This window comes from Callionymus lyra, chromosome 16 (genome assembly GCF_982586985.1).
Source record: "Callionymus lyra chromosome 16, fCalLyr1.hap1.1, whole genome shotgun sequence".
Lineage (NCBI taxonomy): Eukaryota > Metazoa > Chordata > Actinopteri > Syngnathiformes > Callionymidae > Callionymus > Callionymus lyra.
In genome coordinates this window covers 17,831,144-17,845,449 of record NC_141833.1, presented here as the reverse complement: position 1 = coordinate 17,845,449, position 14,306 = coordinate 17,831,144, and the positions used below count along the sequence as shown (strand labels likewise).

Below are 14,306 nucleotides of genomic sequence, written 5' to 3'. Positions count from 1 at the left end.
ATCAATAATTACATTTTTTAAAAACATGTAAAAAATGTTTAAATCTTTAAAGTTTTTCCAAAATGTACAAATTAAATTGCGAAAATCCTGTAAAAAAAAACCAAAAACAAACAGAATTTAAATAAACTTTAATAACTATGTAAGTTGTAATTATGATATTAATTGAACAGAATTAAAAACTTGTAATTACTTTGTTATATATATATATATATATATATATATATATATATATATTCATTTTTCAGATGCAGTGCGGCTGCAGCGCCCCCCTCGGTCGTGTGACGTCATCGTACTGGAGCAGAAGTAGGATTCCTCTCATTAAAAAAATAAAAAATATGACGTCACAAGTCACATGTTTTTTTATCAGTTGACAGGATTTTGCTTTGTCACATGATCGACAGTTTTAATAAGAACATATTAAATTTTCAATCTTGTAAAAATTACATTATAATTGTTTTGGTTTATAAAGTTGAAGCTCAAACAGGAAGTGACACGTTGACTTTTAAAATGAGTCTGTCAGCGGCTCATCATCTTCATCATCATCATCATCATCATCATCATCATCGTCTCATCCGTCAGTTAATTGGACGTTGATGAGCTCATTAACCGCCTGTCAATCAAACTCTCACCAGCGCTGCTGTACCCGGACTGGGCCTACAAGCCGGCCTGGTCCCCGGGATCCCGGCAGGTGCAGCTGTGGCACTTCCTGCTGGAGCTGCTGGGGGGCGGCGAGGTCGGCGCCATCGGCTGGGGCCGCGAGTGGGGCGAGTTCGTGATCCGGGACCCCGAGAGGCTGGCCCGGCTGTGGGGCGAGAGGAAGGGGAAGCCCCACATGAACTACGACAAACTCAGCCGAGCGCTCAGGTGAGTCACAGGCTCCGCCCACCACAGGCTCCGCCCACCACAGGCTCCGCCCACCACAGGCTCCGCCCACCGCCGGGTCTTCATGGGCCGACTCGGTTCCACGACTCAAGAATTCACCAAAGAGAATTATCGTGACTCACCTGGACTATGAGTTACACAAGAAAAACACGAGTCAATGAGTCAGTAAATATGCAGACGAGGTCCTTTTAATTCTCTCTAAAGAGTCATTCGATTTGTCGGGAAATGGCTCTTTTAAACGGTCTCTAAATGAGTTTGTAGACTTGTGAGTCAAAGACTATGAAATGAGTCAGTAAACTAGTCTGTGAGCTAGTTTGCAAATGAGTCACTCCACAAGTGACTCACTAAACTAGCACGCAAACAAGTTACTTAATGGCTCTTTACACAAACAAGTAAATGAGTCAGTTAACGAGTCTGTAAATGGCTCACGAAACAGCTCATTTGTCGACTCAGTTAGCAGTTTAGGTAACAGGTTAATAAGTTTAAAAAAAGTTACACACAGGAAAAACACGAGTCAATGACTCAGTAAATACGTAGACGGCTCCTTCTAATACTATCTAAAGAGTCATTAGACTTGCCGGGAAATGGCTCTTTTAAACTGTCTCTAAATGAGTCAGTAGACTTGTGAGTCAAAGACTCGGAAAATAATTCAGTAAACTAGTCTGTGAACTAGTTTGCAAATGAGTCAGTAGACTAGTGACTCACTAAACTAGCACGCAGAAAAACACCAGTCAATGAGTCAGTAAATACGTAGATGGCTCCTTTTAGTACTCTCTTAAGAGTCATTAGACTTGCCAGGAAATGGCTCTTTTGTGAGTCAAAGACTTGGAAAATGAGTCAGTAAACAAAGTAAACTAGTCTGTGAACTAGTTTGCAAATGAGTCAGTAGACAAGTGACTCACTAAACTAGCACTAAAACAAGTCACTTAATGGCTCTTTACACAAATAAGTTAACAGGTGAGTAAGTGAGTCAGTAAATGAGTCTGTAAATGACTCATGAAATAGGGTAATAGGTTAATAAATAAAAAAAAGACTCATGAAGTGAGTCAGTAAATCTATAAAAAAACTCTCTAAACGAGTCTTTAAACAAGATCCAGTTCCACAGCCTGGTAAACGAGTCAGTAAAAGGCCATTGATGAGTCAGAGAGCCGGTGAGTCGCGTGAACGAGTCTTCTCTGCTTCCAGGTATTACTACAACAAACGAATCCTGCACAAGACCAAAGGCAAACGATTCACCTACAAGTTCAACTTCACCAAACTCATCCTGGTCAACTACCCCGACATGCCGGGTCCATCCCTCCATCAGGTCACTCCTCTCTCTCCTCCTCCCTCCTTCATGCTTCACTCACGCCATCGTTTAGACGACGGTCGCCACGACGACCAGTTCAAACTCCTCTTCAAATGAAACGTGTACTTTTCGTTGTCAAGGAAACGACGAGGCTCGTTAACGATAATTAAGTTCGTGTCATCCTTCTCCAGCTGGTCCCGGGCAGCCCGATCCACTTCCCCGTCCCGCCCCCCAACACTGGTCTTCATCCGCCCGCCGCACCCCCGTCACTCATGGAGGGAGGTGAAGTACTACTGAACTATTTTACCTCCACTAATAATATAATTACTTCAGTATTACTACCACTCTTTGATAACAATATAATTACTTCAGTATTACTACCACTCTTTAATAACAATATAATTACTTCAGTATTACTACCACTCTTTGATAACAATATAATTACTTCAGTATTACTACCACTCTTTAATAACAATATAATTACTTCAGTATTACTACCACTCTTTGATAACAATATAATTACTTCAGTATTACTACCACTCTTTGATAACAATATAATTACTTCAGTATTACTACCACTCTTTAATAACAGTATAATTACTTCAGTATTACTACCACTCTTTAATAACAATATAATTACTTCAGTATTACTACCACTCTTTGATAACAATATAATTACTTCAGTATTACTACCACTCTTTAATAACAGTATAATTACTTCAGTATTACTACCACTCTTTAATAACAATACAATTACTTCAGTATTACTACCACTCTTTGATAGCAATATAATTACTTCATTATTACTACCACTCTTTAATAACACTATAATTACTTCAGTATTACTACCAGTCTTTAATAACAATACAATTACTTCAGTATTACTACCATTCTTTAATAACAATACAATTACTTCAGTATTACTACCATTCTTTAATAACAATACAATTACTTCAGTATTACTACCACTCTTTAATAACAATATAATTACTTCAGTATTACTACCACTCTTTAATAACAATATAATTACTTCATTATTACTACCACTCTTTAATAACAATATAATTACTTCAGTATTACTACCATTCTTTAATAACAATACAATTACTTCAGTATTACTACCATTCTTTAATAACAATACAATTACTTCAGTATTACTACCACTCTTTAATAACAATATAATTACTTCAGTATTACTACCACTCTTTAATAACAATATAATTACTTCATTATTACTACCACTCTTTAATAACAATATAATTACTTCAGTATTACTACCATTCTTTAATAACAATATAATTACTTCAGTATTACTACAATTCTTTAATAACAATACAATTACTTCAGTATTACTACCACTCTTTAATAACAATATAATTACTTCAGTATTACTACCACTCTTTAATAACAATATAATTACTTCATTATTACTACCACTCTTTAAAAACAATATAATTACTTCAGTATTACTACCATTCTTTAATAAAAATACAATTACTTCAGTATTACTACCATTCTTTAATAACAGTATAATTACTTCAGTATTACTACCATTCTTTAATAACAATATAATTACTTCAGTATTACTACCATTCTTTAATAACAATATAATTACTTCAGTATTACTACCATTCTTTAATAAAAATACAATTACTTTAGTGTTACTACCACTCTTTAATAACAATACATTTACTTTAGTGTTACTACCACTCTTTAATAACAATACAATTACTTCAGTATTACTACCATTCTTTAATAACAATACATTTACTTTAGTGTTACTACCACTCTTTAATACTATTAGAATTACTTCAGTATTACTAAGACTACTTTACTATTACAATAAATTCAGTATTACTTCCACTCTTTTATAAGATATTTTTTTAAAGTCAAGCATTAATATGATTACTATAATACTATTATGATTAGTTCAGCATTTACTTCCACTCTTTAATATACTATTAAGATTACTTCAGTACTTCAATTATTTATTTGTACTACTAAGAATACTTAAATACTACTAGGATTACTGTATACTACTAAGACCACATCAGTACTTATATGATTACTTTTCACTACTCAGAGTACTTCAGTACTTGTATGATTAAATTATATTGTAAATCATTTTTGAATACTACTTTGATTACATTACACTACCAATAATATTTTGACACTACTATGATTACATTATACTACAGAGAATACTTCAGTACTACTATGATAACTATTGAAAATACATAAATACTGCTATTACTACTTTATACTACTAAGAAAACTTAAAAACTTGATTACTATGGCTACTTTATACTACTACTTTATACTACTTTGAATACTTTATACTACTAAAAATACTTAAATACTACTATGATTTCATTATACTACTTAAATAGTTTAATTATACTATGATACAAGTAATGCCTAAATACGTCTGTGTTTACTTTATACTGCTAGTAATACTTCTGTACTTTTATGATAACTTTATACTATTAATAATACAAATAATAATACTGTATCTAAGGATTCTTGATACTGCTATGATGACTTTGTACAACTGAAATAATTCAGTACTTCAATGACTACAACTTTACTGCCTCTACTGTCTTTCACTGATACTAACAATCGTTCTTCTTCGATTAATGACAATATTCAGAATGTTTGGTGAAAGTCTTCTGCGTCTCTAACCAAACTCTTGTCCTCACAGTCGTTCCTCGCTACCCTCACCCTCACCCTCACCCTCACCCTCACCCTCACCCTCACCCTCACCCTCACCCTCACCCTCACCCTCACCCTCTCCTGCTCCCCCGCTGCCTCCCCAGACCCGTCCATCCAGCACGCTTCCTGCAGGACCCCCTGGTGTGTGGACCCCCTTCCTTCCAGGGGGACCCCGGGTTCCCTTCTCTGTGTCGAACCCACGTCACTGAGTGGGAAGTGAGCGGCGGAAAGGTGGGAGGACTGAAGAAACCTGGACACGACGACCTGCAGAAGAAGAAGAGAGAGTGAAGAAGACAACATCACCTCATCATTACTGTTATTAACAAAATAGTTTTTTTTTTTAATTCAGCTTCTCAGCACTTGTCTTGTTGACAAAAAAAACAACAACATGGCACTTTTAAGATTAAATTAGTTCATTTTGACTCGATTTATTTATTTAATTTCTTGATTTTTAAACTTTATTTCCTGTTTCCACTCCCGGGCTCTAGGGGGCAGTAAAGTCCTGAACTCCTCCTGAACCTCCATTTTCTCAGGAAGGAGTACAACTGAACGAAAGATGTATCACTCCTATATCCTTTACTCCTTTTTTTTTATTGTACAAATCATTTAGGGTTATTTCGCAACATATTTTACGTTACGTTATGTGTTTATTCTTAATAACTTGATTTATATCAATATTATAACAAATATATGTTTTTTCATTTTAATTTAAAGGCATCTGTAGACGTTTATTGTAGCGTTAGCTCTCGGGATACATCATCGTATTTCCTATCCGTTAAATAAATAGTTATGATAATAATAAATGTTTTAATTAATATATATTAATAAATATTTTCTGTTTTAAGTCGTACATCTCGGTGTTGACTTCCGGGTTCGCCACGACACACACAGAGTGCTCATCTGTCTCCACAAACGATCTTTTACGAATACGTCACTTTGGCGCGTAATAATCCCGAGTGTTGTGTCGCTGTGGTCTCAGCGCGGGAGATTCTCTTTTTCTTTTGAGCAGTTTCCTGTGAAAACCTTTTTCGATTTTTAAACATTTTTTAAAAAAGTGACCAAAGAGGCTCCGAGACAACATGCAGCGCAGCATCTCGTAAGTAGCATGCTAAGCTAGCGAGGAGGCGCATGATATTAGCTTGATTATTGTTGAAGTTTCACGAGAAGAAAAACATGTTTTAAGTAGTTTTTATAAACACACAATTTGTTTTAAATGCGTCAATACATGTGTTGGATGTATTTACAATCGTAAAGGCATTTAAAAAATGCTTAATTTAGATATAAAGCTACACTATCATTTCCTACATCACCAGACAAACGTACACAAATACACTAAAAACGATTTTAATTCCACATTTAACTAAATTATACTTGTAGGAACCATTAAAAACAACATTAAATGAGACACAAATGGCGTAGACGACGCACCATGTTCCCTTGTTACTTCACTGAAGGTAGAGATTCTCACTTCTTTAACGGATATTCTCGTCATCAGTTCGTTCTTCCAGCCCAAGAATACTGCGAAGAAAATCAAGGATGAACCGAAAAAGAAAAAGTAAGTTTTTTTTAAATTCTACTAGTTCATGAGTAGATCTCCACTGGTTTTACTTCCCTTCCTCAACCTTTCAGTTCTCTTATCTCCAGCTTCTTCTCCACCTCTGTCACTACACGTCACTATATCATAGGCAAACATCATCGTCCATAGTCTCCTCACTTCACCTGTCAGTATATCTAGAATCAAACAAGGTTTATGTTTTTTGAGGTGTCGTGGAATGCCGTTTTGAACAGAATCAAATTATTAAATATAAATAAAATGAGATGAATACAAAAAATATATGCCTTTATTAAAGTGGCGTAAACAAACCAGAAGAGTGAAGTAAATATAAGTCGGATATTGTTTTTCAACTGCTAAAAACACACATTTTACACAGTTTTATTAATTCTTAACGCTTGTTTTATAGTTTCCATGTTTTGTAGTTTTTTTTTTCCACTTTTGTTACAGTCTTAACTTATAATTTGTCATTTTATTTGTTTTTGAATCTGTCTGCATGGTGGCCTAGTGCGTTACAAATAAAAAATATATTATTAAATAATATCTACAAAATGAGGACGACAGAAAATTGAGTCAAAACTGTATCTCCAAAAAATTAATTTACATTTAAATGAGAAAAAATGAAATGGTAATGTAAGATATTACATTTTTATTGGAAACAGTAGTTGGTTAAAATTTGATCAGAAACTGACAATATTTATACACCAACATTACAAATAAAAGTATAAAAATACAAGTATAAATATAAATATAGAAAATACAAATGAATAGAGAAATTACAAATATTAATGTAAAAAATACAAATATTACTAGAGAAAATACAAATGGGAATATTAAAAAATACAAATGCGAACAGAAAAAATACAAATATGTAAAAAAAATACAAATGGGAATAGAAAAAATACAAATATGTAAAAAAGAAATGCAAATAGGATTGAAAAAAAATAAAATGGGAACAGAAAAAATACAAATATGCAAAAAAAATACAAATGGGAATAGAAAAAATACAAATGTAGATAGAAAGAAATACAAAGTGAATAGAGAAAATACAAAAATGAATGCAAACTATACAAATATATGTAAAAAAAATAGAGAGAAATGCAAAATGAATAGAGAAAATACAAACATGAATGTAAAAAATGCAAATATGAAAAAAATATACAAATATGAATAGAATAAAAGCAAATCAGGATAGAAACTTTCACAGGTATTTTTATTTTATTATAAAAGACAGGACGATAAACAGAAATACAAATACAGTTATGTGAGATGTGTTAAATAACACAAGATAAATTGGTAAATAAATCGATTGAAAAATCAACATAAACATGTCATTCAAGTAACTGTTGGATGTTCAATAAAGAAGATATACATAGATATAAACATAATTATATGTAGAAAGATAATAAATGGGAGAAACTAACGTCACTGGCTTCATAGAGCCCAGTGTGATATAAAGTGTAATACCTTTGAATTCTACCATCATTTGAGTGCGAGTGAATTATAATATTCAGTAATTATATGTAGAGAAACACTTGAGTCTGGACCGAGCCGAGTGTTGAATGGAAACAAAGATTAATAACCGAGTGCGATTTGTAAAACGGTCACGTTGACTCTAATTATCGTCCTAAGTGGTCGTCAAACCTGTCGAGGGTTGTAATCCAGAAGTCCATGCGAAGTTAATTATCACACGAGTGGAGAAAATATTCCATTTATCATCCGTCAGTGGCTATGATGATGAATTCTGACCTCTCTCCTTCAAAACTTCCCGTCACATGGTCAGAGTCCATGAAGAGTTTCCTGAAGAGGCGTATAAATCCAGAGTGACTTTTCCCTTTGATCGTCGTTGACTGTGATGACCCGTGTGCGACCCCCAGGCCCGCCAAGAGTCCGCTCAAGGTCCAGAACGGCGTCCGGGAAACCGACTCGCCCGTCAAGAAGGTGACCAAGCGCAGCCGGCAGCTACTGGACAGCGACGAAGACGAAGCTCCGGTCGAGAAGGAGCAGGCGACCACCGAGAGCAACGCCTGCGCCGAGGCCGCCGACAAGATCGTGAAGGTGAGGTGACCTTTGGGAGTTGATCCAACCCCATCTTTGTGATGTTTGTCTCTTTTGTTAAATTACGATTCAAGATTTTTGTTAAGTGTGCATTTATCGTAGAGCCTGATTGGACGAAGTGCACGTTTACGGTTGCGCCTGATTGGACGTAGTGCGCATTTAAGGTTGCGCCTGATTGGACGTAGTGCGCATTTAAGGTTGCGCCTGATTGGAAGAAGTGCACGTTTAAGGTTGCGCCTGATTGGACGAAGTGCGCATTTAAGGTTGTGCCTTATTGGACAAAGTGCATGTTTAAGGTTGTGCCTGATTGGACGTAGTGCCCATTTAAGGTTGCGCCTGATTGGAAGAAGTGCACGTTTAAGGTTGCGCCTGATTGGACGAAGTGCGCATTTAAGGTTGCGCCTGATTGGACGAAGTGCGCATTTAAGGTTGCGCCTGAATGGACGAAGTGCGCATTTAATGTTGCACCTGAATGGACGAAGTGCGCGTTTAAGGTTGCGCCTGATTGGACGAAGTGCGCTTTTAAGTTTGTGCCTTATTGGACAAAGTGCATGTTTAAGGTTGTGCCTGATTGGACGTAGTGCGCATTTAAGGTTGCGCCTGATTGGAAGAAGTGCACGTTTAAGGTTGCGCCTGATTGGACGAAGTGCGCATTTAAGGTTGCGCCTGATTGGACGAAGTGCGCATTTAAGGTTGCGCCTGAATGGACGAAGTGCGCATTTAATGTTGCACCTGAATGGACGAAGTGCGCGTTTAAGGTTGCGCCTGATTGGACGAAGTGCATGTTTAAGTTTGTGCCTAATTGGACGAAGTGCGCATTTAAGGTTGCGCCTGATTGGACGAAGTGCGCATTTAAGGTTGCACCCGAATGGACGAAGTGCGCGTTTAAGGTTGCGCCTGATTGGACCAAGTGCGCGTTTAAGGTTGCGCCTGATTGGACGAGGTGCACATTTAAGGTTGCGCCTGATTGGACGAAGTGCGCATTTAAGGTTGCGCCTGATTGGACGAAGTGCACAATTAAGAAATGCTTGATTTATACAATGAATAATAATAAGAAATTATCGCACATGTTCTCGATATACATATTGCACATGCCGGTATCGCGATATCGATATACATATACATTTTACTGTTAAAAAATTACATACAAATTATAGTCTATAGATCCAGCACACAGAATTAAATAATTCAAATGGATTTTCGTGTTTTAATATGTTCTTCCCGTAAAACAAAACCACAAATTTGCAAATAAAAACATGAAATTTAAACATCAGCAAAATCTTTAATTCAAGCAGAATAATGCAGTTATTTGTTTTCTTTTGTTAATTTCCTGTATTTTCCAATTATTATTTCCATTTTTAACAAAAAGTCTGTTTTCTACAAAATGAGGACATTTTGCCGATACTTTTTGATACGAGGGTTAAAACAAGTAACATTTATTTTTAAGAACATAACTTTATTAAATAAAGTGACAACTGTTAAACTTAAAAAAAGTGTTGAGCAGCCTTCAAGTATAATAACAAACTGAAACATTTGTCTTTATAAAAAAGAAAATCAACAACAACAAACAAGCCTTTAAAAAAAACCTGAGTCGCTCCTGGTCTGTGTCAGACCTTCACTGTAAAGTAAAAAATAAAGGTTTAATTCAAATAAAATGAGTTCAGAAAGCAACTCACAATGATACATTAACATGTTGACTCTTAATTTAGTATTATAAAAGTACACGTCTGTAGTAAAGCGCCTCTCGCTCGAATAACAAGTGTGTTGTTGTTACTTTAACGTTATATCGAACTGAAATTCCCTGAACTTGAACTCTCTGAACGAGTCAGGATGTCGTTCAAGTGATTCTTCATTCAGTTTCCGAGCTTCAGAGACTTAAAGGTTTACAGGTTTGCAGGGGTCGATATTTACTCCACTTTCATCCTCTCTGAATCTCAAGTATTTCCAAACGAGACTCCTACTGGTTTATCAATAAGTCGAGGCGTCTTGTTTTCACTCGTATTAGCAGAAGTCGCTGTAGACGGCAGAAACTCCCAGAGTGAGATTACTGCCCACGTCGTCTACGCCAAGATTTGTTATTGTTATTGTTGTGTTATTGATGTATTTTTTTTCATCGCCGGCACCAAAGTATCGGTTCTTGTGACCCTTATTCACAGTAATTAAATGTGTTTACTACGATGTCGCTATTTTGGATTTTAAGGTTTTTATTGAACAGTTTTTCACCAACTATTTTGTCCAGCAGGAAGACGTCTTCAAGGCCGTCCCCACGCCGCTGTCTCCTCCGCCCGCCCCGGTTACCCCCATAACCCCGGCCACTCCCGCCTCAGCCTCCGCCTCGCCAGGAACTCCGAGCACGCCCAACTCCATCTCGCCCTCCGGAGTCGCCAAGCGCAAGACGGGTCAGTGTCAAGGATTTGTAATTCCCTGTGATCTCTACTACGAGCTCAGATGTTCTTCTTCTTTTTTTATTTTTGAGAGAAGTCGCTGCAGACTGAACTTTAATTCCTCAGCCCTGAGCGAGATTTATTTGAAACAAATGTGAGGATGAATTCTCGAGGAGCGACGCGAACGTGACGAGGTTAAACTTCTTGTTAACACCGTTACTGAAATAGCTGCTCGGTGCTGCCGGCACAGTCGAGCTCAGACTCTCTTTACACTTCAACTGTTTTTTCTGTCTGTCTGATCCACCCGTCTGTCTCTCTGCCTCATCTGTCAATCACTGACTCGGATCGTCTTTCAGGTTACATTATTACATATACACCCCAGGACTCAATGATAAGAGGTACGATTCAGGATGTGATTCTTAGCATCACTTACAAGTCATTTGTATAGTTTTAAAAACACAACAAATGATAAAATAAACAATAACACTCCTTCCTTGTAGGACATGTCTTCATGTTTTGATAAATTGGATGGATTTATTTGAATTTAAAATATCTTTATTTAACCTCATGAACTGAAAAGAATGAAACTCTAATATAACAGCGCTGCACGACAAACGTATATAACATAATAAGTATAAATATCGGACAAATTAGATGCAAATATGTAAATAAAACCATCTACACTATTGGAATTATTTATAGTTATAATATATAAACATATTGTTTACACTTTAATACAAGCTAAAAGAAAAAAGTTTCAGACACCACCTGATACAGGGTCAACACTACGATATTTTTGATACTGTAGTAACAAGGATATATGTGTAGTATTGTCGAGTACTTGACTCTGGTGTTGCAGAATTTTCAGACCACATGACTCTTGATGAAGTCGTAACTGCTTTCATTTGTTTTCAAAGCAAATGATGTCCAAACATTAGCTTTTAAAAGCTTCTGGAGTCACTGTATCCTCTCGTCCTCAGTCATTGCCAGGATTTTCTTTTCCTTTTAGCTGTGGTGGACGTAAGGGCTGCTGCCATCTAGCCGTCAGAAGTTTAATTGCAACACAAAAATGAAAAAATGTTGTGAATATTTGCATGTTGCATAGCAAATAAAAAAAGAAAATAATTGCATTTAACTGTAAACAATAAAAGATCCATGGTAAAAAAAATATTTTAAAGGCAAATAAAAACTTTTGCTGCTTTCAATTTGATTCCAAAATATGAAGAAGAAGCTGGAGTCACTGTATCCTCTCGTCCTTAGCTGCGGAGGACGCAATGACTGCTGCCCTCTAGTGCCTTGAAGTTTAATTGCAACACAAAAATGAGCAAACGCTGTGACTATGTCGATGTTGATGGCTTAATTAAAAACATTACATTATTTTAAACACACTTTATAAAAATAATAACCATAAAAAATGAATGATGAAAATGCTAAAACAATTTGACACAGTGCTGTTAAATATCAATACACTATTGTGAAAATGAAAAATCCATACATCGATGTATCGATATTTTCTCAAATCCGTTTTGGTTTTACCAACATGATTACACTTTTCTAACACATGGGGGAGCTAGAGGCAAACGCGTTCAATCCCGGGTTCTGCTCCTTAACATGTGACTGATTTTTTTTTTTTTTAGATTTCGTCTTTCGAGCATCTTAGCGATTTCTGCCTTTTTATTGCGGCGATCAGCAAATGAAGGCGTCCAGCCGAACAAGAACAGACGAGGCCATCCATGTTTAATTCAGCCTCCGAAACCCACAGTTTCTAACAGCCCGCCTTCCACATGAAACAGAACCGCCGGATCCTAAGTGGAGCCGCTTTCTGTGCGTTTGTAGAAAGAAAAGAGCTTTTATCTTAATTTTCCTTTTGCCTTCTCCGAGCAGATAATGACCCGGTTTGTGTTGTTGCTGTTGACGCAGCTTCGGAATAACAAACGCCGCCGCCATCAGCAGCGAGGCATTAGACTAACGCCGCAAATTGACCGGAAATTGGCTTTTTAATGTCGCGGGTTAATGCTTTCATTATGATAAACAGAAGAGACGCATCGGCAGCTACCTGCTCCAGAACCTTAGCAGGGTTTGATGCGGTACCAAGAGCAATTTGCCCTGCAGCACTTATTAAATTAGGGAGGAAATGGGAGAAGAATTCTAAGCTGTCTCTGGAAACTGTTTCAAGTGGAGTTTAATGTTTCCATTAGCATCGCGCGAAGACGAGCCTCTGAGAGCTTCTGCCTCGTCTTGTTTCCTTGGCGTGGTTTGATCGGGCGACGTGAGCCCGAACGACGACGAACTGCCAAATCATTTGAGGAAATAGATTTTTTTAACTGTAAATATCAGTTTTTATTTATGACACTTTATTGATCAATCTTTTATCAATGAAGGCGGATATTGATTCCAACGTCAGCTTCAATCTTTAAAGTTCGATTTAAAGCTTCCCTCGTGCAGACAAAAGATATTAAACTCCTCATAATATTTTCATTGCTTTACTTTTATACGTTGACAAAACTTGAAGAAAACTTTTTTTTAAATTCTCTTGTAAACAAGTTCAGAGAAAAACACTCAAGTTCTCAGAAAATAAACTCTGTTATTTTTCCAGGTATCCCTCGACTCCACTAGTCGGTGCGAGCTGTAGAATCTTGAACAAATATTTCGAAACAATCTGTTTCAAATTTCCATCTTTAACAGTCAGATCTGCATTTGTTTATACATCTGTTGGATCATTGTGCTCAACTGCTGGTTCTGAAATGTAGCCATTACTGCTACAATTCATTCTTAAATGTAGCCATTAGTGATATGACTCATACATGTTTGTTAAATGTAGCCATGAGTGCTACGACTTATTGTATTCATGTTAGTAAATGTAGCCATTGGCGCTGCGACTTGTACATGTTTTTAAAATGTAGCTTTTAGTGCTATGATCTTTAAATGTTTCGAAAAAGTAGCCATTAGTGCTATTATCTTTAAATGTTTCCAAGAAGTAGCAATCCGTGCTATGACTTAAATGTTTCTAAAATGTAGCCATTAGTGCTCTGATCTTTAAATGGTTATAAATAGTAGCCATTAGTGCTATGACCTATACATGTTTCTAAAAGTAGCCATTAGTGCAATGATCTTTAAATGTTTATAAAAAGCAGCCATGAGTGCTATAACTTTTAAATCTTTATAATGTGTTACCATTAGCACTAAAACTTGTACATATTTCCAAAAAGTAGCCATTAGTGCTATGATCTTTAAATGTTTCTTAAAAGTAGCCACTAGTGCTATGACTTTTGAATGTTTATAAAATGTGACAATCAGCACTACAATTTGTACATGTTTCTCAAATGTAGCCATTAGCGCTACGACTTGTACATGTTGCCAAAAACTCGTCATCAGTGCTAGGACTTGAATGTTTCTTAAATATAGCCATTAGTGCTGTGACCTGTTCTTG

General features: G+C 36.2%; 2 protein-coding genes across 3 annotated transcripts in view; both read left to right on the top strand.

Annotated features, from left to right (window-relative positions):
- The first annotated feature begins 245 nt into the window (after positions 1–245).
- On the top strand, positions 246–5,170 carry LOC148064020 (ETS domain-containing transcription factor ERF-like). Its single transcript, XM_087810367.1, has 5 exons — positions 246–303; positions 633–864; positions 2,068–2,188; positions 2,362–2,452; positions 5,001–5,170. The coding sequence occupies exons 1-5, from the start codon at positions 246–248 to the stop codon at positions 5,168–5,170; spliced, it is 672 nt and encodes a 223-aa protein (XP_087666493.1).
- Positions 5,171–5,830: 660 nt separating this feature from the next.
- Positions 5,831–14,306, top strand: part of lig1 (ligase I, DNA, ATP-dependent) — a 74,078-nt gene continuing 65,602 nt past the window's right edge. Inside the window, exons 1-4 of one of the 2 annotated variants that reach the window (XM_087810286.1) lie at positions 5,831–5,978; positions 6,378–6,437; positions 8,312–8,492; positions 10,735–10,891. In XM_087810286.1, coding sequence (XP_087666412.1) covers positions 5,962–5,978; positions 6,378–6,437; positions 8,312–8,492; positions 10,735–10,891 — 415 coding nt within the window. In that variant the 5' untranslated portion in view covers positions 5,831–5,961. Of the gene's footprint in view, positions 5,979–6,377; positions 6,438–8,311; positions 8,493–10,731; positions 10,892–14,306 lie in introns of both variants that reach the window. The other variant, XM_087810285.1, reaches the window with a different exon arrangement.

What these genes read in the sequence shown, in the direction of transcription:
- LOC148064020 (XM_087810367.1), top strand. Translation starts at nt 246, where the DNA reads ATGCAGTGCGGCTGCAGCGCCCCCCTCGGTCGTGTGACGTCATCGTAC. An exon ending in GTCATCGTACTGGAGCAGAA is followed by an intron (nt 304 to 632) that starts GTAGGATTCCTC and finishes AACTCTCACCAG; the next exon opens with CGCTGCTGTACCCGGACTGG. An exon ending in AAACTCAGCCGAGCGCTCAG is followed by an intron (nt 865 to 2,067) that starts GTGAGTCACAGG and finishes CTCTGCTTCCAG; the next exon opens with GTATTACTACAACAAACGAA.